The sequence below is a fragment of the Lampetra planeri genome, chromosome 55 (assembly GCF_965212315.1).
Source record: "Lampetra planeri chromosome 55, kcLamPlan1.2.h2, whole genome shotgun sequence".
Taxonomy (NCBI): domain Eukaryota; kingdom Metazoa; phylum Chordata; class Hyperoartia; order Petromyzontiformes; family Petromyzontidae; genus Lampetra; species Lampetra planeri.
The window spans coordinates 5372503-5397502 of NC_136161.1; the positions used below are offsets into that span (position 1 = coordinate 5372503).

Sequence of the window (25000 nt, forward strand, 5' to 3'; positions counted from 1 at the left end):
GTTGCGAGTGGGGAGTGGTGGCGCGGCCGTTGCGCCAGTAACCTGGCGGAGACCCGAGTTCAATTGCTGCTCGCGGCAGCCAGCGACATCGGCGAATATCTGAACCGGTCCTGGGCCCGCCGCCTGGTTGGCTCGCCCTTAAATGATTACCCGGTCCAGTGTGTGTTACACATCAGCATCAGGGAACAAAGGCTGCAGGCCGTCGTTTCATTGGGGTAGTTTGACCATACTTCACGCTCGTCGGCTGGGTTGTTAAAAGGGGGGGGGAAGGGGGGGTGGGATAACCAGGACTTGTTCAGACATCAATCGCCACAGATGTCGGCCGTTGGCCAGAAAATCAAACCTTGGTCAATTGGGCTCATAGCACCTCCGATTAGCATGGTTGGCTACGTACGTAGCGCAGTGGGCTAACTGCACGAGCGCTCCCAATATAACACCCGGATGCAGTTTGCATGAACCACAATGCTGTAGATAAACCCAGAGACTCGTAGACTCATCCAGAGCCATAAAGACCCAGAGACTTAATTCAGAGTGAATTCTTAGGGACGTTATTTTTAAAAAGAGGAGGCCATTGTATACCAGCGTCACTATCCCATTTTACAAAATATGATAACGTACAACCCAATGTTTACTTTGGCTAAAGCAACATAGCAGAATTGTCCCCTGCTCTGAGACTATTGCAGATGATATTCCTCTGTGAAACACAACAGCAACTTCCTTCACGAAAGCCTTGCGCTATACGATCGGCTATAATACCAAAGGTGCTCAGTTATTTGATTTGATTCAGTTCCAGATCTGAAGATCGTTAAAGTGGAAGGAGCCAGTCAGAAGCCAGAGGAGATGGAGGATTCCCATGGATGTCTGCGCACTGCAGACCAGAACTTCATCGAGGTGGAGTTGTCAGGGGAGGACATTGGTGAAGGTGAGAGTTCCACCTCTGATCGCGTCGCACAGAAATAATGAAGCAGCATCTTCTTGTTCCGTCGCCGGTCACGTCCTAGTCGGGCGGGAAGCTGCTACAGCGGTGGGCTGATGGTCAGCTGCAGCTCACTGGAACAGTGATTTCATCTCCCAGCACAGCACTTGTGAAATGATGGGACAGGAGAATAAATGGGGGTTACCCACAGCTTCCGAGATGTACCGGCTCGGCATGGAGGAGTAGACCTCAATACCAGTCTAGAGCTCCCTGAAGTGGAGGATGGCACTTCACACGATGCTCCAGCCACAGTCATGCCCTCCCTTCTATTTGCTTGCAAAACGTGGACCCCTCTCATGGAACATCTGCACCGGTTTGAAACTTTCAGGCTGGCCTGGCAAGGCTGCATTGGCTGGGTCATGTAGCCCGCATGCCCAGCCACCGCAAGTCCAAGCAGCTTCCGTTTGACCGGATAGAGGGGGCTAAAAGAGCACGGCACAAGCTGGAGAAGAGATGGACTGATGCGGTACAGGAGGATGTGGAGCCGAGTGGACTTTCCGAAGACTGGTACCAGTGGTGTTAAGATCGGCCTCTAAGGAGGAGGCTTGTGAAAGATGCTACTGGGCAGTTGGAGGCAGTCGCCCTCCAACAATGGAGGGCAGATGAGCAACGCTCACAACAATGAGCGGAGTGCCAGGTAGATAACATGCAACAAGTTGGCACAGTGGAGGCACAGGTGGTGCATCTGCCAGTCTTCTCAGTCAACCCATGGCACCTGGGTCTATCCCGTGACCTTTTAACGAGCCTTCAACACTTCACGCGGCATCTAAGTGCCTGGCACAAGCGACGCGGTGATGTCACCGCCACTTAGTGGAGAATGGTGGCTGTTGTTATGGGCCGAGACATATTCCTGCTGCAAACTGGCATTCACAGAGAAGACGTCAAAGGTGCCCCAACCTCATTTAACAGCACCCTGGGACTCTTGGGTAGAGGGCAGACATGGGACCGAAAATGCCGTCTGGTATTTTGCGCGGTCGCAGGACTACCCACGGTGCCTCCCGGTGGTGCACCGAGTCGACAAAGGCCTTCTTTAGGTCAATGAAGACCGCAAGGAGCACCTGCCTGTACTCCCTGCCACGCTCCACCAAAACCCAAAGAGCCAGGATCCAGTCCTCTTTGATATGAATCCAACCTCTTTTGGTCTCTGGTGCTTATCGGAAGGTGACTCTTGCCAGGAGAATATGGGCGAGTACCTTGGCAGGTCTTCTTGGTTCTTTCGGTAAAGTCACGAAGAAGGGAAATAATAAAATAAAAAAATAAAACATTATAAAATACAATTCTCATGACGTCTCGGCCACAACACAAGCAGCCGTCCTCAGGTGAAGAACAGGTCTGTCGGAAAGACGGGTACCGAGAGCAGCGGGCAGCGTCGCCCCCACAGTATTTTTGTTCGGTCAGCTCAGTCCGCCCCTTCCAGATTGGGACAATCGGTCCCTGTCTCTAGTCGGGGGGGTGGAGGGGGGACAGACCCCGATCTCCAAACTGCATCAATCATCGAGTGGTGGAGCCCTCTAAGCAAATCCTCCCCGCCGGCCAGCAGAAGTTCGGCCATGATGCCGCAAACCCCAGCCGCCTTTCGCCTCCTTTCCCCCCCCTGCCGGCCTTTCGCCCGGCATCAGGCACATCCAGCTTCACAGCTGGAGGGAGCGAGGAGCTGCTCAGAGTACCTGGCCCACACAGCCCCAGCACTCCCGAGAATCTGATACAAGAGATCCATCGGTCACCTTCGGTGAGGACACTAGAGGTTTGGCTTTGGAGCGGAGGCGTTTGAGGGCCCAATAGGCCGTCCAGGAGTCACCCGTACACAGCTAACTCTCAAACTGACCCATCAGGTCCACGATCAAACGCTACTTAGCCACACCACGGATGGTGCTGTTAGTCTGTGTTTGACAGAGAATGTAAACACACGAGAGGTGGGCCAAGAGAAAGCAACCATCTCGCACCCTAAGCACTCACATTCACAGAAAGACACCTGCAGGATGCAGTGCGGGCAGACGCTGCAGCATTGTTACGGATTCCATCTTGAATACACATACGCGTGTGTGTGCGTGCGTGCGGCAGACGAGGGTAGGGAGATGGAGCCGTTGTGCGAGGCGTGCCGGAGGGACCTTGGCAGGTGGTTCGTGTCGGGTCAAGCAAAACCCACGGGACTGTCCCCACGGTGCTGCCTGCGGTGCGGGAAGACGCTTACAGGCGTCGCGTCACGCAACAACAACAACAACGTTCCACTGATGAGGACATTGACACCAAAGGAGCCGTGCGTCGTTCGATCGGAAACAGCGAAGGCTTCCATGCCCGCACGCAGGCCGGTGGTGCACAATGAACGGCAGAGGCGGCACGTGTGCGGCGAGTGCAGCAAGGGCTTCAGGCAGCGCTACAACCTGGAGAGGCACGTGCGGATCCACACGGGAGAGAGGCCGTACGTCTGCACGCAGTGCGGCAAGGGGTTCTCGCAGTACTACAACTTGGAGAGGCATGTGCTGATCCACACGGGCGAGAAGCCACACGTCTGCACGCAGTGCGGCAAGGGCTTTTCGCAGATCGACACCCTCAAGAGGCACGCGAGGATGCACACCGGCGAGCAGAAGCCTTAAGGTTGAAGGGGTTTGTGCTTGGTCAGAAAGTGGGGAGGGATTTGCCGATCGGATGAGCATACGGCAGGGAGGCCTTGTGACTCAGAGGTCAGACAGCCCGGATCCTGGGTTCGAAGCCAGGTCTCGGTTGCTTGTTTGGTAAACCGAGTTCTCGAGTGTGGTGAGCTAATGGTCTCATCTCGGTGACCGGTAACTTGCACAGACAAATAGAGACGCACCAGAGACCTATAGGCCGAAACAGACTGAGCTGTGGTTATAACCGAGTGTCGAAAGTGCAGTGAGTCAATCATTTCAGCCGGGTCACCGATGACTCCAGAAAAAACAAATCCCTGAGCATTTTCAATTTGGTTCTGCGCTGACTTTGGCCGAATCGCAGCGCTGGGAATTAAACAAAAATCGAATCTTTGCACTTACACAACATGGCTTAAAATTCAAAGCACCTCGCATCGCACCTCAGTCTCAAAACATTCCCAGGGCACCCCCAGTGGCAGCACACATGGTGTACAACACAGCAACGTTCTGCAAGTGTGGAAACTTGCTTTTTAATGACACCCAGCAGAATGCAATTTTGATTTTCAGACTAATGCGAATAAAATCTGAAAACATCGTTGCCGCCCTGGGTGTTTGGCACGATCCACGTTGGGGGTATAACAAAAACGCTGGTCACCCCACCCTTGACCGAGGGGCTCATGCCCAAGAACAATCTGTTATGTGTCTTCGGATGCTTTTGGATCATCTCATGTATAGCGTTTACATCCGCCACACTGCTCAAGTGTGCCTGGGGTCAAGGGCCAGCAACCCTTGAACCCGACTGTCAATTACTACAAGAAACAAAGCCAAGCCTCAGAGGACGGACCAAAGCGGAAACGACATGCCCACCGACTACGAGACAAGGAACTGCGAATCATTGAGATCAACATCCGTGGCCTGAGATCCAATATCGGAGAACTTGTCAACTTTTGCAATGAGAATGAGAACCTAGAATTGTCATCGTGGTGGAAACATTGCTGGATCCAACTGTTCAAGACGGGGGGGGACTGCATTGTGATACCCGGTTACACCACATGCTGCCGAAGAGATAGAGCTGCCTCATCTGGAGGGGGCATTGCAGTGGACTGCCTAGAAGGAATTGCCATCCGTCATGACTCCCAAAGATATCCAACAGACATGGAACTTAAGTGGCTCACAGTCACCTTACGTTCCCGGAAGCTACTCATGCGAGCTGTGTACAGACCACCCAATGCTTAACAATCACATGTTTGACCACTTGGACACTGACACGCTGTCAAAATGACAGTTCAATGGACGTTCCATCATGCTGGTGGGAGACTTCAATGTCCATCGTGAAGACTGGCAAGATATCCGAACAGCTTGCAAGCTCCTTTGGCCTCCAGCAGATTGTTAAATTTCCAACAAGAGGTGAGCAAATCCTGGACCATGTCATGACTGACCTTCCTGCCATATCCACATCGCTTGCCAACATTGGTACCTCAGACCAAAGCACAGTCCTTGTAAAGCTTTATGTCCCTGCGTACACAGACAAGCACTACAAGAGGAGAGTGTGGCAATACAACAAAGCCAATTACTGGGGAACGAGAGGCTTCAGCGGAGAAAGACTCTGAGAAGACGTGTGGCCAGGTCACTAACATCATCTGTGCTGCTATGGAGCTGCTATACATCCCCGGCAAAAATGTCACCAAAAAGCCCGGAGATGAGGCATGGTTTGACGAGAAATGCTGGAGAGCCACGAGGAAGAAGAGACGCCTCTTCCACCAGCTCAAGAAAAATAACGTTTCCGTCAACAAGCTGAAATTTGCCCAAGCAAGACACTCCTACAGCCAGGCTGAGAAGCAGGCTAGATGGGACTACAACATAAAACTCAAGAAGGATCGTATTGCTAAAACCTTAACCCAGGAGTGGGGAACGTCCGGCCCGCGGGCCGTATAAGGCTCACGAAATCAATTGGCAGTTCCAGCCATCACATTAGGGGTGAGTTAATTAAATGTTTGACCAAATATAACAGGCTAATCTTTAAGTTGATAATTTTGTATGGCCCGCGGATGATGTTATAAATGTCCAAATGGCCCTAGGCAGAAAAAAGGTTCCCCACCCCTGCCTTAACCAGTGAGAAATGGTGGAGGCTCGTCAACTCCCTCTCTGGAAGAGCTGAAAATTCTGACATCCATATCATTGTGCACAACGATGTTGCCCATATCACGGCACAGGATAAAGCGGAAATGTTCCGTGAGACTAGTGCAAAAGATCCGGCCCCATACATCGAACCAAGCACCACCTGCTCAATTGAGAACATCACCTTCAGGTCAAAAGACATCAACAGACTCCTAAAGCAACTCAAGCCTGACAAAGCCACCGGCCCAGATCTAATCACCACCAGAGTTGTCAAGCAATGCAGCGCTGAACTTCCAAGCCCTCTGTGTCGCCTCTTCCACTGCTGCTTCTCGAGTGGAGTATTCCCAAACCGATGGAAGCTGGCCTCAGTAACCCCGATGCACAAGAAGGACTCCAAAGCCGACCCATCAAAGTATCATCCCCCATATCCCTGCTCGGCATCACTAGCAAGATTATGGAGACAGCGGTGAACAAACAATTTAAAAGTTACATGCTCAATAACATCCTGATCTCCTGCAGGAAGTTTGGATTCAGACCAGGTCACATCACAGCGGACCTTCTGAACATCCTCTCTCAGAGGTGGAACACCTCGCTGGACAAGGGGGAAGAAGTCCGTGTCGTAGCTCTGGACATCAAAGGAGCCTTTGACAAAGTGTGGCACAACGGTCTTTGTGCCAAACTCTGCTCCAAGGAGATATCTGGACAGCTTCTGACATGACTGCAGAGCAACCTCTCCAACAGATCCATCAGAGTTGTATTGTCTGGCCAGGCCTGAGAACATTCTCCCATCCACGCCTCTTTACCACGAGGATCAATTCTCGGTCCACTTCTCTTCCCCCACCTTCATTGACGACCTAGTCGATGTCTGCGAGAACCAGCTGTACCTCTTCGCTGACGACTCAACCCTCCACGCTCGAATAAGATCACCTGCTGAAAGCAATGCATTGGCAGCAGGTCTGAACAGAGATCTTCGTCAAATGAACACCTGAGTAGACAAATGTAAGATCACCTTTGAGCCATCAAAGTGCCAGACCATGGCACTATCTTGGAAAAGAATTCCATCCAAGCTGGATCTGCATTTTAATGACTGATAGGTAGCATCAGCCGACAAGCTCGGAGATCCTCGGTGTTACCATTGACAGCAAGCCGACATGGGTCAAAAACACGTCACCAACATCTCCATCAGAGCAGGACAGAAACTGCGTCCACTGAAAAAGATGGCCTACAGACTTGACACAGAGGGCCGAGCCACGGTCTACAAAGCTCCAGTCCGCAGTGTCATGGAGTACGCCTCTTTGTGCCGCGTGGACGCCCCGCCGACTCAACTCGAAGCGTCTCGACAGCATCCAGAAGCAGGTGGTGAAATGAATTGGTTTCGATGAAGCCACCGCCAGCGCGCAACTCGCCACCCGCAGCCTGCATCACCGTCGACAAGTTGCCGCTGTCACAGCCCCCTGTACACAACGCGCTCCAACCACTGCCCCGCAGACCTTCAGGCCAAGCATCCACCCCTGTGTGAGAGATGCCGCGCCACCCCATTATGCACAACCTTGCTAAGCCACGCCCTTGCCCCTCCCCCAGTTGCCAGAACATGCTCCCTGGACAGACGCGCCCTCTGTTGTCTGGATATGGAACTGCCTCCCTGAACACATTGTCGCAAACATTACCGATTCTGGTCTTCATGCCTTCAAATGCCCGAGTACATGGACAGCTCAAAGACTCGGCCTTGTAGGACTGAGTCTTTGAGCTGCAGTGAACCGATTTGTTATACCGATTAGATGTACTATTGTCTGATAAGGTTATTGTTCACAATTGCACCAAAATAAAGTGTATGTATGCTGAACTTCTTTCGCACCGTACATCTCCAACCGTGCTAATCGGAGGTGCAGTGGAAGGACAACAAACTAAACACAAAAATCAGTTCTAAAGAAATTAGTTTTTTATCTGGATCATTTGGAAGTGCATAGCTACAGTGGATTCCTAATATCGGAAGGAAGAGCGTTCCAGACGGGCGCAGAAGTGCATCTGAAAGCGCCGCGCAATGGGGCGATTGTGTTAGACGGTTAGCTTGAAACACGCTGCTGCGAGATTGACCGAAGTTCGCGTGATGGTCTATGGCCCTTGACAAGATCGGCGGGGTATTGTGGTTCATTTGTGGCAAGCACTCTGTGTGTCAATGAGTGCGACCTCATGATGTATTCGTTCGGCAACCGCTGCCGCGAACCGTCCTCAACAGGGGCAGACAAATGATATTCGTGATGCTCATCTATTGGCACTGAAGAAGGGCCATTGCTCAAAACGTCGCCAATTATTCGTTTCTTTTTAAGGCTGCACGCACAGACACACGTGGTATTGTTATTGAGGAATGTGTCAAGGTGTATTTATATGTGTGTGTAATGTGTTCGTCTTGTATGTTTATTCGCATCTGCCAGTCATCTCGGAAAGTCAACCCGTGGCACCTGGGCCTCTAAACTCCTGCCAGCAGCGACAGCCTTTGCCACTTCACGCGAATGCCCCAAAGTGGACCTGGTCTGGCACATCGGTGAACCCGTGGCACCCGTTGGCAGCGAGAGTGTTCCACACTTCGCCCTGGCCTGACGCAAGAGCCGCCACTTGAGTGGCGATCGGCGGCTGCCGCCGTGGTTACAGCTGCGCTTCGAACCCGGCGACCCGAGTTCGATTCCCGTTCACGGCCACCACCACCGGTGACGATTACCTGAACTGGTACCTGGGGCCTCGCCTGGGTGGACTTGGTGGTGAGTAGTGAACATCGCCTCATCGCCGTTCATGTCCTAGTCAGGCGGGAAGTTGCTACAGCGGTGGGCTGATGGTCAGCTGCAGCTCACTGGACCAGTGATCCACATTTTGTCAATTCGACTTCATCCCCCAGCACAACACTTGTGAAATGATGGGACAGGAGAATAAATGGGGGTTACCCACAGCTTCCGAGATGTACCGGCTCGGCATGGAGGAGTAGACCTCAATACCAGTCTAGAGCTCCCTGAAGTGGAGGATGGCACTTCACACGATGCTCCAGCCACAGTCATGCCCTCCCTTCTATTTGCTTGCAAAACGTGGACCCCTCTCATGGAACATCTGCACCGGTTTGAAACTTTCATGCTGGCCTGGCAAGGCTGCATTGGCTGGGTCATGTAGCCCACATGCCCAGCCACCGCAAGTCCAAGCAGCTTCCGTTTGACCGGATAGAGGGGGCTAAAAGGGCACGGCACAAGCTGGAGAAGAGATGGACTGATGCGGTACAGGAGGATGTGGAGCCGAGTGGACTTTCTGAAGACTGGTACCAGTGGTGTTAAGATCGGCATCTAAGGAGGAGGCTTGTGAAAGATGCTACTGGGCAGTTGGAGGCAACAATGGAGGGCAGATGAGCAACGCTCACAACAATGAGCGGAGTGCCAGGTAGATAACATGCAACAAGTTGGCACAGTGGAGCACAGGTGGTCCATCTGCCAGTCTTCTCAGTCAACCCATGGCACCTGGGTCTATCCCGTGACCTTTTAACGAGCCTTCGACACTTCACGCGGCGTCTACTTGCCTGGCACAAGCGACGCGGTGATGTCACCGCCACTTAGTGGAGAATGGATGCCGGGTGCATCAGGCACATCCAGCTGCACAGCTGGAGAGGAGGGAGCGAGGAGCTGCTCAGAGTACCTGGCCCACAGAGCCCCAGCACTCCCGAGAATCTGATACAAGAGATCCATCGGCCACCTTCGGTGAGGACACTAGAGGTTTGGCTTTGGAGCGGAGGTGTTTGAGGGCCCAATAGGCCGTCCAGGAGTCACCCGTACACAGGTAACTCTCGAACTGACCCATCAGGTCCACGATCAAACGCTACTTAGCCACACCACGGATGGTGGTGTTAGTCTGTGTTTTACAGAGAATGTAAACACACGAGAGGTGACCAAGAGAAAGCAACCATCTCGCACCCTAAGCACTCACATTAACAGAAAGACACCTGCAGGATGCAGTGCGGGCAGACGCTGCGGCATTGTTATGGATTCCATCTTGAATACACATACGCGTGTGTGTGCGTGCGTGCGTGCGTCCGGCAGACGAGGGTAGGGAGATGGAGCCGTTGTGCGAGGCGTGCCGGAGGGACCATGGCAGGTGGTTCGTGTCGGGTCAAGCAAAACCTACGGGACTGTCCCCACGATGCTGCCTGCGGTGCGGGAAGACGCTTACAGGCGTCGCGTCACGCAACAACAACAACAACGTTCCACGGATGAGGACACTGGCACCGAAGGAGCCGTGCGTCGTTCGATCGGAATCTGCGAAGGCTTCCATGCCCGCACGCAGGCGGGTGGTTCGCGGCGAACGGCAGAGGCGGCACGTGTGCGGCGAGTGCGGCAAGGGCTTCCCGTACCGCTGCCTGCTGAGGACGCACTCGGGGATCCACACGGGAGAGTGGCCGTACGCGTGCGGCGAGTGCGGCAAGGGCTTCCCGCAGCGCTCCCACCTGGAGACGCACGCGCGCATCCACACCGGCGAGAGGCCGCACGCCTGCACCGAGTGCGGCAAGGGCTTCAGGCAGCGCTCGGACCTGAAGATCCACCTGGTGACGCACACGGGCGAGCGGCCGCACGTCTGCGGAGTCTGCGGCAAGGCCTTCTCTCAGCGCTCCAACCTCAGGATCCACGCGGCCACGCACACGGACGAGAGGCCGCACGTGTGCGCCGAGTGCGGCAAGGGGTTCTCGCAGCGCTACAACCTGGAGAGGCACGTGCTGATCCACACGGGCGAGAGGCCGCACGTCTGCACGCAGTGCGGCAAGGACTTCTCGCAGATTGACACCCTCAAGAGGCACGCGAGGACGCACGCCGGCGAGCATAAGCCATGAGGTCGAAGGGATTTGTGCTTGGTCAGAAAGTGGGGAGGGATTTGCCGATCGGATGAGCATACGGCAGGGAGGCTTCGTGACTCAGAGGTGAGATGGCCCGGATCCTGGGTTCGAATTTCCGGTCGCTGTTGCTTGTTGGGTAAACCAAGTTCTCGAGTGTGGTGAGCTAATGGTCTCATCTCGGTCACCAGTGACTTGCACAGACAAATAGACACACCCAAAGGTCCATAGACCTCACACAGAGATGCACCAGAGACTTATAGGCCGAAACAGACTGAGCTGTGGTTTAACCGAGTGTCGAAAGTGCATTGAGTCGATCATCTCAGCCCGGTCACCGATGACTCTAGAAAAAAACAAATCCCTGAGCGTATTCAATTTGGTTCTGCGCTGACTTTGGCCGAATCGCGGCTCCGGGAATAAAAACAAAAATCGAATCTTTGCACTTACACGACATGGCTTACAATTCTAAGCACCTCGCATCGCACCTCAGTCTCAAACATTCCCAGGGCACCCCCAGTGGCAGGAAACACGGTGTACAACAGCAACGGTCTGCAGGTGTCTTTTGTACAGGTAACAAGCTAAGATTAGGAGCACTCCCTTTAAGAGTGTGCTCCTAATCTCAGCTCGTTACCTGTATAAAAGACACCTGGGAGCAAGAAATATTTCTGATTGAGAGGGGGTCAAATACTTTTTTCCCTCATTAAAATGCAAATCAATTTATAACATTTTTTACATGCGTTTTTCTGGATTTTTTTGCTGGTATTATGTCTCTCACTGTTCAAATAAACCTACCATTAAAATTATAGACTGATCATTTCTTCGTCAGTGGGCAAACGTACAAAATCAGCAGAGGATCAAATACGTTTTTCCCTCACTGTAGAAGTGTGTGTGTAATGTGTTCGTCTTGTATGTTTATTCGCATCTGCCAGTCATCTCGGAAAGTCAACCCGTGGCACCTGGGCCTCTAAACTCCTGCCAGCAGCGACAGCCTTTGTCACTCCACGCGAATGCCCCAAAGTGGACCTAGCCTGGCACATCGGTGAACCCGTGGCACCCGTCGGCAGCGAGAGCGTTCCACGCTTCGCCCCGGCCTGACGCAAGCGCCGCCGCTTGAGTGGCGGACGGCGGCTGCCGCCGTGGTTATAGCCGGTGACGATTACCTGAACCGGTACCTGGGGCCTCGCCTGGGTCGACTTGTTCTCAAATGAGTTACCTGGTGCCGTGGTGAGTAGTGAACATCGCCACTGGGGGGAGACAAAGGCGGCCGGGCGTGGTGCTGGCCTCCCAGCACCACGTCCCAAGGCTACGTTCGGGACGCTGCCTTCGGAACGAGACCCTTCACAGATACGCTGGAGACATCCGATGGAGCCGATCGACGTTCAGCCCCCGTGCCAATGCCGTACCCAACAAAGCGGGACGGCACCGCCGCCGGCGCCGACGGGCAGCGGAGCCCGTGACGACCGCTCGCAAGCAGCACTTGCCCCCAACGGTCTGCTCGAGGCTACACGGGGGAGGGGGGGGAGCTGTGGCGATGCGTACACTCGTGCCGTCCTCGTCGGTGAAATGTGAACACGAGCCGAGCGGCGGCAGGGGCTGCGCGCTTTCTGCCTTTCGAACGTACGACGAAAGTGACGGTGGCGGCGACGCGCGGGAGGCGTTCGGGCGGAGGCCAGCGGGCTGCGCTTCAAGCGTCTGCGTCGCAATCGTCGACCGTTGAATTGCGAATAAAGTGACATTCATTATTTACTTATTTTCTCTGGCTCCTCCCCCCCTCCTCCCACCTCCTCCCCCCTTGCGCAAGGCGAAGCAGCAGGCATCGTCAGGGTCGGGATCGAACCCACGACCTCCTGTAGACCAGGCGAGGGAGTTAACATCTCATAGCCAGCGTGGTGATGATGATGAGAGCGAGAGATGCAGACTCCAATTATACAGCCCCATCTCGTAGTAGCACAAAGACCCCGCGTGTAGCCTTTTAACAGACTGTAGGAGCAAGTGCTGCGAGCGGATAGCACCTTTGAAGACCGCCACGACACACGAGGGGGTGGGTGGCCAGTACCACGCCCGGCCGCCTTTTTCTCCCCAGTAACGATGTTTACACACCGCACCAGGTACTCATTTGAGGCTGAGTCGACCTAGGGGAGGCCCAGGACCGGTTCAGATAATCGTCACTGATGCTGGCCGTGAGCGGGAATCAAACCCGGGTCGCCAGGTTCGTAGCGCAGCGCGCTAACCGCTACACTCCCGCTCCCCACACACGCACACACGGGCGCACACGCACGTGTAGTGGCATAGCCCTGGCTGCTGGCGGAAAAGGGGAACTGCGGTGAACGGCAGTACTCAGGCCAGCAGGCCAAGGTATATACGAGAGGGGGACATCTTGGGGAAAGTTCATAGAAGGAGCCCATCGGGGAGCCCCCGGAACCCGCCAGTAGGTTCCAGAAAGGGGGCGTGGCCGGGGCGGAGCAAGGCCGCGCTTCGAGTATAAAAGGGGGCCCTGAACGAGAGCTCGGGGCTGTCGCTAGAAGTGGAATCCCCATTGTGGCTGTTCAAGAATGTGTGAGTGGGTGTGTGGGTGGGTGTGTGGGTGTGGGTGAGTGGGTGTGTGTGTGGGTGTGTGGGTGGGTGTGTTGGTGTATGGGTGAGTGAATGGGTGAGTGGGTGAATGGGTGAGCGAGTGGGTGTGTGGGTGAATGGATGAGTTGGTGAATGGGTGAGCGAGTGGGTGTGTGGGTGCGTGGGTGGATGGGTTGGTGAATGGGTGAGCGAGTGGGTGTGTGGGTTGCGTGGGTGAATGAGTGAATGGATGAGTTGGTGAATGGGTGAGCGAGTGGGTGAATGGATGACTGAGTGGGTGAATGGATGAGTTGGTGAATGGGTGAGCGAGTGGGTGTGTGGGTGAATGGATGACTAAGTGGGTGAATGGATGAGTGAGTGGGTATGTGGGTGCGTGGTTGAATGGGTGAATGAGTGAATGGATGGGTTGGTGAATGGGTGAGCGAGTGGGTGGGTGGGTGAGTGGGTGTGTGGGTGAGTGAGTGAATGGATGAGTTGGTGAGTGAGTGAGTGGGTGGGTGAGTGAGTGGGTGAGTGAGTGGGTGGGTGAGAGAGTGAGTGAGTTCCATCTTCCTTATACACCGTGGGTGGACTAATCTCCATCTGTTACATCTCCCTTCTACACCCGTGGTTGGACTAATCTCCATCTGTTCCATCTCACTCCCTTCTACACCCGTGGGGTGGGTGTCCCAGAGGAGCTGTACTCCGTGGCTCTGCCAGGTAAGAAGGTGGTGGTCCAGCAGCAGCAGCAGCGGTGTGTGTGGACCAAATCCTTCTACTCGAATGGAGCCAATAATAAGTAATATAGAAAAAAAACTTTAAAAAAAAAAATACGCTTTAATGAAATGTACCGTACTAGTGTAATTAACCCCGTTCAGACGACGTCGTGACTTGAGAGTTGTTTATTCGTTTCCGTTCACAGCTTTCACCACATTCGTTCACTTGGTTACCTCGCTCCTTCACGCCAGAGGTCGCAACCGGGTACCCGATACCCGTACCCTACCCGATACCCGGCTACCCGGCCGGGTACGGGTACCCATTTGCGACATTGGTGCGGCCGGGTACGGGTAGACCGTGAGTCACTGGTGAGTAACTGTTTGTCACTCATTTCCCAACGTCTTGTCTCTGCTCACAATTCAAGTTGCTAGAATCAACCCACCCGCGCCTGCAACATGGCTTCATCCCAGAGGTCGCAATCGGGTACCCGATACCCGTACCCTACCCGTACCCGGGTACGGGTACGGCCGGGTAATGGTACGGGTACCCGTTTGCGACCCTGGTGCGGCCGGGTACGGGTACGGGTAAGGAATCAAAACCCGTTTGCGACCTCTGCTTCACGCTGCTGGCTGACAGCGTGAGGGAGAGAGACTGACCGCGTGCATGTCTTTCTCCACCCATTATAATCCCTGGCCCACGTGATACCACGCAGCCAATCCTCAGCCATACAAGATACTGTCCGGCTCTAGGGCCACGCCCCTGGCTCGACTCCCCATTGGTTGCAGGTTGAGGCCGGCAGAGCCAATCACTATCGCCCAGGTGTAACCTCACATTCCACTAGTAATGGTAGAACTCCACGACTCCAGGAAGTGGCCCCGAAGCTTGCCATAACGCAAGGGACCGTGGTGATTTACAGCCAACGTCAGTTGAGCGTGGACAATTATACCCAAGCCGAAACATAACATGTTAGAAATAATGTTTAAAAATCTAAAAAAACTTTTTTTTTTATTAAAAATTGAATTACAGACAGAGTGAGTTAAATTTCGATTTAAAGCTTTCGTGACTAATCCCATATCTGCATTTCCCATAAATATGCTAAATTCCTCTTGATATGCAAATTCTTTTGTCAAGGCGCTCTTCCCCCTCCAACCCAGCTTAAATATAAGCAGTGGTGGCTCCTGCAAAATCTCTCAGGGGGGGCAAATGTCTGGATGATTGATAAGGATAAGGTCCACCCATGCAATGAATAAATTAACAGCTTAAGCATGTAAAGGCAACTTCACTTCTTTAATATTAATGAAAAATAAAGTGACTCTTACAATACATCTTGTTTGTTTATATACTCACTATTAAAACAAACCACTCAAGTTTTTTTTATTAAAGATTCCACTAGGTGGCAATACATTATATTGTTGGATGAAACGTGCTTACGTATGATGACGTAAGCACGTTAGGGCGAGCCCTCCCGGAAGCCGTAGAGAATGCATTGCAGCGCCCCCGTTCGAAAAAAAACATCTTTGAATGTAAGTCTATGGGGCCAATCGGGGCGATTCTCAGCCGGAGTGAAATCGCCCAAAAAGAGGCGGTACTCCACAGAACGTGACATGACGCTGATTGGACTATATCCAGAGGCTGACGGTGACGGCTAGCGTGACTCTGTGGTTGAATGACATTGGTGGTGCGTCGCCCAATCGCCCTAATGAAGAAACCGCCCCTGAATATAAGCCTGGTGGTGCTCATTCAGACGCTGACCTGTTCTTCACCGGAGGACGGCTGCTTGCGTTGTGGCCGAAACGTCGTGAGAATAATTTTAATGTTTTATTTTTATTATTTCCCTTCTACGTGACTTTACCGAAAGAACCAAGAAGATGAATCCCTGCATAATATTTTATTATGTTTTATTTTTATTATTTTATTATTTCCCTTCTACGTGACTTTACCGAAAGAACCAAGAAGAAGAGTGAGTTAAATAAAAGCGTGTAAAAAATCAACCCCGGACCTCCATTCTCCTGCAGGGGCCCAGGCGGTACCGCTCTAGCTCCTGACGGGCAATTGGCAGCCTCTCTCCACTCGCCGCACCCGCTGACGGTTTCCTGTCCGTCCCCTTCCGCTTTGTGTGTGCCGCGTCTTGGTCTGCATCTTGTCGCCTGCGCGGGGGGTCGCTGCATCTCGCGCTGCATCTTGTCGCCCGCTGGGTTGGAGTAACGGAGCTGGAGACTCAAGAGACGCGGGGAGAGACAGAGAGACAGGTAGAGAGCGGTGGTGCAGTGGTTAGCGCACTGTGTGTGTGTGGGGGGAGTGGTGGTGCAGTGGTTAGCGCACTGTGTGTGTGTGAGTAGGGAGTGGTGGTGCAGTGGTTAGCGCACTGTGTGTGTGTGGGGGGAGTGGTGGTGCAGTGGTTAGCGCACTGTGTGTGTGTGAGTAGGGAGTGGTGGTGCAGTGGTTAGCGCACTGTGTGTGTGTGAGTAGGGAGTGGTGGTGCAGTGGTTAGCGCACTGTGTGTGTGTGGAGTGGTGGTGCAGTGGTTAGCGCACTGTGTGTGTGTGTGGGGAGTGGTAGTGCAGTGGTTAGCGCACGGTGAGTGGGGAGTGGTGGTGCAGTGGTTAGCGCACGGTGAGTGGGGAGTGGTGGTGCAGTGGTTAGCGCACGGTGAGTGGGGAGTGGTGGTGCAGTGGTTAGCGCACGGTGAGTGGGGAGTGGTGGTGCAGTGGTTAGCGCACTGTGTGTGGGGAGTGGTGGTGCAGTGGTTAGCGCACGGTGAGTGGGGAGTGGTGGTGCAGTGGTTAGCGCACTGTGTGTGAGTGTGGAGTGGTGGTGCAGTGGTTAGCGCACTGTGTGTGGGGAGCGGTGGTGCAGTGGTTAGCGCACTGTGTGTGTGTGGGGAGCGGTGGTGCAGTGGTTAGCGCACTGTGTGTGGGGAGCGGTGGTGCAGTGGTTAGCGCACTGTGTGTGTGGGGAGCGGTGGTGTAGTGGTTATCGCACTGTGTGTGGGGAGCGGTGGTGCAGTGGTTAGCGCACTGTGTGTGAGTGTGTGGGGAGTGGTGGTGCAGTGGTTAGCGCACTGTGTGAGTGGGGAGTGGTGGTGCAGTGGTTAGCGCACTGTGTGCGAGTGTGGAGTGGTGGTGCAGTGGTTAGCGCACTGTGTGTGGGGAGCGGTGGTGCAGTGGTTAGCGCACTGTGTGTGAGTGTGTGGGGAGTGGTGGTGCAGTGGTTAGCGCACTGTGTGTGTGGGGAGCGGTGGTGCAGTGGTTAGCGCACTGTGTGTGAGTGTGTGGGGAGTGGTGGTGCAGTGGTTAGCGCACTGTGTGTGGGGAGTGGTGGTGCAGTGGTTATCGCACTGTGTGTGAGTGTGTGGGGAGTGGTGGTGCAGTGGTTAGCGCACTGTGTGTGTGGGGAGTGGTGGTGCAGTGGTTAGCGCACGGTGTGAGTGGGGAGTGGTGGTGCAGTGGTTAGCGCACTGTGTGTGTGTGGGGGGAGTGGTGGTGCAGTGGTTAGCGCACTGTGTGTGTGTGGGGGGAGTGGTGGTGCAATGGTTAGCGCACTGTGTGAGTGGGGAGTGGTGGTGCAGTGGTTAGCGCACTGTGTGTGTGTGGGGGGAGTGGTGGTGCAGTGGTTAGCGCACTGTGTGAGTGGGGAGTGGTGGTGCAGTGGTTAGCGCACTGTGTGCGAGTGTGGAGTGGTGGTGCAGTGGTTATCGCACTGTGTGTGGGGAGTGGTGGTGCAGTGGTTAGCGCACGGTGTGAGTGGGGAGTGGTGGTGCAGTGGTTAGCGCACTGTGTGTGAGTGTGGAATGGTGGTGCAGTGGTTAGCGCACTGTGTGTGTGTGAGGGGAGTGGTGGTGCAATGGTTAGCGCACTGTGTGAGTGGGGAGTGGTGGTGCAGTGGTTAGCGCACTGTGTGTGTGTGGGGGGAGTGGCGGTGCAGTGATTAGCACACTGTGTGTGAGTGTGGAGTGGTGGTGCAGTGGTTAGCGCACTGTGTGTATGTGGGGAGTGGTGGTGCAGCGGTTAGCGCACTGTGTGTGGGGGGGGGAGTGGTGGTGCAGTGGTTAGCGCACTGTGTGTGTGTGGGGAGTGGTGGTGCAGTGGTTAGCGCACTGTGTGTGTGTGGGGGGAGTGGTGGTGCAGTGGTTAGCGCTACGAACCCGGTGACCCGGGTTCGATTCCGGCTCACGGCCAACACCACCGGTGACGATTGTCTGAACCGGTCCTGGGCCTCCCCTAGGTCGACTCAGCCTCAAACGAGTTCCCGGTGCGGTTGTGCAGTAAACATCGCCACTGGGAAGACAAAGGCGGCCGGGCGTGGTGGTGCTGGCCACCCACCCCCTCTGTGTGTGCCACAGCGCCGGTAGCCTTCATAAGTTCTGCTGCTACTCGCTACTAACAGCACTTGCCCCTATAGTCTGTTAGAGGCTACACGGGGGATCTTTGTGTTAGTGTGTGTTAGTGTGCGTGTGCTAGTGTGCGTGTGTGTGTTAATGTGTTAAATCACAAATCACTATTTAACTCCATCAATAAAGTAACCTGCAGCGCCACACCTATTACCATCATTAGGGGAAAAAACGTTGATTCAATCTCCGACCCCCAGGAACAGGTTTGCAGATTTGCTGAGCATTTCTGTGAGGTCCTGGGGGAGGGGAAATCCCTCACCCAGGAAAACATCATGGCACAAAGTGGGGATGAACCTGCTGAGGCTGCGGTGCCTCGAATATTGGAAGAGCAAGTCACCCCCTGTGAGTGGCTGTCTGAAGTGCCATCTGTTGAGGAAGTACTTAAGGCGATCCAGAGTCTGAGACCAGGAAAGGCAGAGATGATCTCCCAAGCGAAATGCTGAGGGAGGGTGGCGTTTGTGCACTGACTGCCCTATATGACATCAAAACAACAGTCTGGACCACTGGACGGGTTCCGCAGGATTGGAAGGATGCCCTGGTGGTCCCCCTCTTTAAGAAGGCGGACCGCACAGACTGTAACAACTACAGGGGCATCTCACTCCTCAGTGTGCCGGGAAAGGTCCTGGCAAGGATTATTCAACATCGCCTTGCCAGGCACTCTGAGGAGAGGCTTGCGGAGCCCCAATGTGGTTTCAGGAAAGGGTGGACCGGCACAGATGCCATATTTTCTGTCCGTTTGCTACAGTAGAGGTGTAGGGAATTCCAACAAGACCTACATCTCTGGTTTATTGACCTGGTCAAGGCCTATGATACCATCAGTAGGCCTGGGCACTGGGTTGTTCTTCGTGCTTTCGGAGTCCCTGACTCTCTGCTCACGCTCATTAAGGACCTTCATGATGGTGAGTTGGCCCGGGTAAAACGACGTGGCCGGGAGTCAGAGCCATTCCCTGTACACCTTGGGGTGCGACAGGGATGTCCTCTGGCTCCAACATTATTTAACATAATTTTAGACTACGTAGTTCGTGAAGCCTTAAGTAGTTGTACCGGAGGAATTTCCATCTGGTACAGATACAATGGGAGGCTGATCGATGCCCGGGTGTGGTCAAGGGATGGCTCCCTATTGCTCAACCACGTTATGTATGCAGACGACCTAGTAATTGCGGCTCACTCAGAGGAGGAGTTGGAGGCGCTGCTGCTGAAACTGGAGCGTGCCACTAAGAGGTGGGGCCTTACCATCAGCCCCACCAAAACTAAGCACCTGCCTGGGTATTTTGTACCATCTGGCACTCCACCCCCACAACTCCCAATCGGTGATGGGGCAGTTGTGGAGAGAGTGGAGAGTTTCCCATACCTGGGCAGTGTGCTCATGACCGGCTCCGGTTTAACAGCAGAGGTCTCACTCCGAATCAGTCGAGCGGCATTATCTTTTCATCGGTTGCGTAACGCTGTGTGGAAGCTACCTGGTCTGTCGCTCCGCACGAAGCTTCAGGTCTTCTCGGCCACAGTCATTCCCTCCCTTCTCTACGCTTGCGAAACGTGGACCCCCCTAATGGAGCATCTTCGCCGGTTGGAAACATTTAGGCTGGCCTGCCTACAATCCATCCTGGGTTTAACCAAGCTGGATTGTGTGAGGAGCTCACAAATCCTTGAAAGATCTGGGCAAAGTCCCATCGGTGAGCTCCTCCGGCAGGCAAGGCTGCGTTGGCTGGGTCATGTGGCCCGCATGCCCAGCCACCGCATGCCTAAACAGCTTTTGTTCGGCCGGATCGAGGGGGCTAAACAGGCGCGGCACGGGCTAGAGAAGAGATGGAGTGATGTGGTACAGGAGGACGTGGAGCTGAGTGGACTTGCCGATGACTGGTACCAGCGGTGTCAAGATCGGCCTCAGTGGAGGAGGCTCGTGAAGGACGCTACTGGGCAGTTGGAGGCAGTCGCCCTCCAACAACAACGGAGGGCGGAGGAGCGACGCTCACAACAACGAGCGGAGTGCCGGGTGGCTAAAGCACAGAAAGTTGGTACAGTAGGGGGCACAGGTGGTGCATCAGCCAGTCATCTCGGTCATCTCGGTCAGTCGACCCGTGGCACCTGCTGGGTCTGCCCCGTGACCTCCTGCCAGCGGGCGTTCGACACTTCACGTGGCCTCAAGGTGCACATGGCCTGGCACCAGCGTCGTGGTGACGTCACCGCCACTTAGTGGCGAATGGCGGTTGTTGTTGTTAGTGTGTGTGTGTTAGTGTGTGTGTTAGTGTGTGTGTATGTGTTAGTGTGTGTTAGTGTGTGTGTTAGTGTGTGTGTGTTAGTGTGTGTGTTAGTGTGTGTGTGTTAGTGTGTGTGTTAGTGTGTGTTAGTGTGTGTTAGTGTGTATGTGTGTGTGTGTCTACGCTGTCTAAATTGTCGTCTGAGATTCCGTGTCGCCTGCCTCTCAGATGGCTTCATTCGTCAAATCTCCTCCTCCACCTCCTCCACCACCTCCACATCCTCCACCTCCGCTCATCAAACAAGAGGCTGATGATGATGATGATGAGGAGAGCCCAGAGCCGGGGATGAGCCCTCACCTCGCGGTGAAACGTGAAGACGCAGCCGCTGACGACGACGACGACGACGATGAAGGAGCGGCAGCGGCAATCGGTGAGAGCTCTCGGCTCGTCTCCTGCCGCCATCATCAGCCGACTTGGACCAGGGGCGGTACGACCGTGAGCCTCCTGAGAGAATCGCCCAGACCCAGGGATCGAACCCAGCGTCTCAGTGTCTCTGGATCGGTCATTATGAACCCCCTTAGACGGAGAGAGACACCCAGACTCAGGGATCGAACCCAGCGTCTCAGTGTCTCTGGATCGGTCATTATGAGCCCCTTGAGACAGAGAGAGACACCCAGACCCAGGGATTGAACCCAGCGTCTCAGTGTCTCTGGATCGGTCATTATGAACTCCCTGAGAGACGGAGAGAGACACCCAGACCCAGGGATCGAACCCAGCGTCTCGGTGTCTCTGGATCGGTCATTATGAACCCCCTGAGATAAAGAGAGACACCCAGACCCAGGGATTGAACCCAGCATCTCAGTGTCTCTGGATCGGTCATTATGAGCCCCTTGAGACAGAGAGAGACACCCAGACCCAGGGATTGAACCCAGCGTCTCAGTGTCTCTGGCTCAGCCATTATGAACTCCCTGAGAGACAGAGAGAGACACCCAGACCCAGGGCTTGAACCCAGCGTCTCAGTGTCTCTGGATCGGTCATTATGAACCCCCTGAGACAGAGAGAGACACCCAGACCCAGGGATCGAACCCAGCGCCTCAGTGTCTCTGGATCGGTCATTATGAACCCCCTGAGACAGAGAGAGACACCCAGACCCAGGGATCGAACCCAGCGTCTCGGTGTCTCTGGATCGGTCATTATGAACCCCCTGAGACAGAGAGAGACACCCAGACCCAGGGATCGAACCCAGCGTCTCAGTGTCTCTGGATCGGTCATTATGACCCCCCTGAGACAGAGAGAGACACCCAGACCCAAGGATTGAACCCAGCATCTCAGTGTCTCTGGATCGGTCATTATGAACCCCCTGAGATAAAGAGAGACACCCAGACCCAGGGATTGAACCCAGCGTCTCAGTGTCTCTGGATCGGTCATTATGAACCCCCTGAGACAGAGAGAGACACCCAGACCCAGGGATTGAACCCAGCGTCTCAGTGTCTCTGGATCGGTCATTATGAACCCCCTGAGACAGAGAGAGACACCCAGACCCAGGGATTGAACCCAGCGTCTCGGTGTCTCTGGATCGGTCATTATGAACTCCCTGAGAGACAGAGAGAGACACCCATACCCAGGGATTGAACCCAGCGTCTCGGTGTCTCTGGATCGGTCATTATGAACTCCCTGAGAGACAGAGAGAGACACCCAGACCCAGGGATCGAACCCAGCGTCTCAGTGTCTCTGGATCGGTCATTATGAACCCCCTGAGACAGAGAGAGACACCCAGACCCAGGGATTGAACCCAGCGTCTCAGTGTCTCTGGATCGGTCATTATGAACCCCCTGAGACAGAGAGAGACACCCAGACCCAGGGATCGAACCCAGCGTCTCAGTGTCTCTGGATCGGTCATTATGAACCCCCTGAGACAGAGAGAGAGACACCCAGACCCAGGGATTGAACCTCGCATCTCAGTGTCTCTGGATCGGTCATTATGAACCCCCTGTGACGGAGAGAGACACCCAGACCCAGGGATCGAACCCAGCGTCTCAGTGTCTCTGGATCAGTCATTATGAACCCCCTGTGACAGTGAGAGACGCCCAGACCCAGGGATCGAACCCAGCGTCTCAGTGTCTCTGGATCGGTCATTATGAACCCCCTGAGACAGTGAGAGACGCCCAGACCCAGGGATCGAACCCAGCGTCTCAGTGTCTCTGGATCCGTCATTATGAACCCCCTGAGACAGAGAGAGACGCCCAGACCCAGGGATCGAACCCAGCGTCTCAGTGTCTCTGGATCGGTCATTATGAACCCCCTGAGACAGAGAGAGACACCCAGACCCAGGGATTGAACCCAGCGTCTCAGTGTCTCTGGATCGGTCATTATGAACCCCCTGTGACGGAGAGAGACACCCAGACCCAGGGATCGCACCCAGCGTCTCAGTGTCTCTGGATCGGTCATTATGAACCCCCTGAGACAGAGAGAGACGCCCAGACCCAGGGATCGAACCCAGCGTCTCAGTGTCTCTGGATCGGTCATTATGAACCCCCTGAGACAGAGAGAGACGCCCAGACCCAGGGATCGAACCCAACATCTCAGTGTATCTGGATCGGTCATCATGAACCCCTTGAGAGACGGAGAGAGACACCCAGACCCAGGGATCGAACCCAGCGTCTCAGTGTCTCTGGATCGGTCATTATGAACCCCCTGAGACAGAGAGAGACACCCAGACACCAGGGATTGAACCCAGCATCTCAGTGTCTCTGGATCGGTCATTATGAACCCCCTGAGACAGAGAGAGACACCCAGACCCACGGATCGAACCCAGCGTCTCAGTGTCTCTGGATCGGTCATTATGAACCCCCTGAGACAGAGAGAGACACCCAGACCCAGGGATCGAACCCAGCGTCTCAGTGTCTCTGGATCGGTCATTATGAACCCCCAGAGAGACAGAGAGAGACGCCCAGACCCAGGGATCGCACCCAGCGTCTCAGTGTCTCTGGATCGGTCATTATGAACCCCCTTAGACGGAGAGAGACACCCAGACCCAGGGATTGAACCCAGCGTCTCAGTGTCTCTGGATCGGTCATTATGAACCCCCTGAGAGACAGAGAGAGACACCCAGACCCAGGGCTTGAACCCAGCATCTCAGTGTCTCTGGATCGGTCATTATGAACTCCCTGAGAGACGGAGAGAGACACCCAGACCCAGGGATCGAACCCAGCGTCTCAGTGTCTCTGGCTCAGCCATTATGAACTCCCTGAGAGACAGAGAGAGACACCCAGACCCAGGGCTTGAACCCAGCATCTCAGTGTCTCTGGATCGGTCATTATGAACCCCCTGAGAGACAGAGAGAGACACCCAGACCCAGGGATCGAACCCAGCGTCTCAGTGTGTCCCTCGCCGCTATAAATGTCCACACGATGACGATGATGACGACGACGATGACGACAATGTTGATGACGTCGATGATGATGATGACGATGATGATGACGACGATGATGATCATGATGACGATGATGACGACGATGACGACGATGATGACGATGATGACGAAGACGATAAGGTTATCCTGCCACTTTGTTTGCGCTGCTGTCGTGATGGGCAGCGCCGCTTCTGACCAGCGACGACATCACTTAGTGGGGTCCTACAGCTGGCAAGAGTGGAAAATAGTGGGTCTCTGTGTGTCTCTATGGGTCTTTGTGTGTCTCTATGTATCACTGTGGGTCTCTGTGTGTCTCTATGGGTCTCTGTGTGTCTCTGTGTATCACTGTGAGTCTCTGTGTGTCTCTATGGGTCTCTGTGTGTGTCTATGGGTCTCTGTGGGTCTCTGTGTGTGTCTATGGGTCTCTGTGGGTCTCTGTGGGTCTCTGTGTATCACTGTGGGTCTCTGTGTGTCTCTATGGGTCTCTCTGTGTCTATGGGTCTTTGTGGGTCACTATGGGTCTTTGTGTGTGTCTATGGGTCTTTGTGGGTCTCTATGGGTCTCTGTGTGTGTCTATGGGTCTTTGTGGGTCTCTATGGGTCTCTGTGTGTGTCTATGGGTCTCTGTGTATCTCTATGGGTCTCTGTGTATCTCTATGGGTCTCTGTGTATCTCTATGGGTCTCTGTATGTCTCTATCACGCGGACATTCATAGCAGCAGCCGATTCTAAATGTGGAGGGGGGAAACCGGAGGACCTGGAGTAAAATCCACGCCGCCACGGGAAGAGAGAGAAGCAGACTCCAAATATACAGCAGCAGCAGCAGCAGGCGTCGTCAGGGTCGGGATCGAATCCACGACCTCCTGTACACCAGGCGAGGTAGTTAACATCTCCTAGCCACCGTGATGGTGGTCGTGGTGGAACCCACGACCTCCTGTAGACCAGGCGGGGTAGTCAACATCTCCTAGCCACCGTGATGATGATGGTGGTGGTGGTGGAACCCACGACCTCCTGTACACCAGGCGAGGTAGTCAACATCTCCTAGCCACCGTGATGATGATGGTGGTGGTGGTGGTGGAACCCACGACCTCCTGTACACCTGGCGAGGTAGTCAACATCTCCTAGCCACCGTGATGATGATGATGGTGGTACCCACGACATCCTGTAGACCAGGCGA

At 54.4% G+C, this 25000-nt stretch overlaps 2 protein-coding genes across 2 annotated transcripts in view; both read left to right on the forward strand.

Annotated features, from left to right (window-relative positions):
- The first annotated feature begins 6 nt into the window (after positions 1-6).
- On the forward strand, positions 7-4541 carry LOC144735556 (uncharacterized). The gene is made up of 2 exons (XM_078617998.1): positions 7-922; positions 3038-4541. The coding sequence occupies exons 1-2, from the start codon at positions 841-843 to the stop codon at positions 3568-3570; spliced, it is 615 nt and encodes a 204-aa protein (XP_078474124.1). The 5' UTR covers positions 7-840; the 3' UTR covers positions 3571-4541.
- Positions 4542-4639: 98 nt separating this feature from the next.
- LOC144735492 (uncharacterized) overlaps positions 4640-25000 on the forward strand; it is a 34031-nt gene continuing 13670 nt past the window's right edge. The window contains exons 1-2 of the mRNA XM_078617891.1: positions 4640-10552; positions 20642-20908. Of these exons, the coding sequence (XP_078474017.1) occupies positions 9785-10552; positions 20642-20908 (1035 nt within the window). The 5' untranslated portion in view covers positions 4640-9784. The remainder of the gene's footprint in view (positions 10553-20641; positions 20909-25000) is intronic.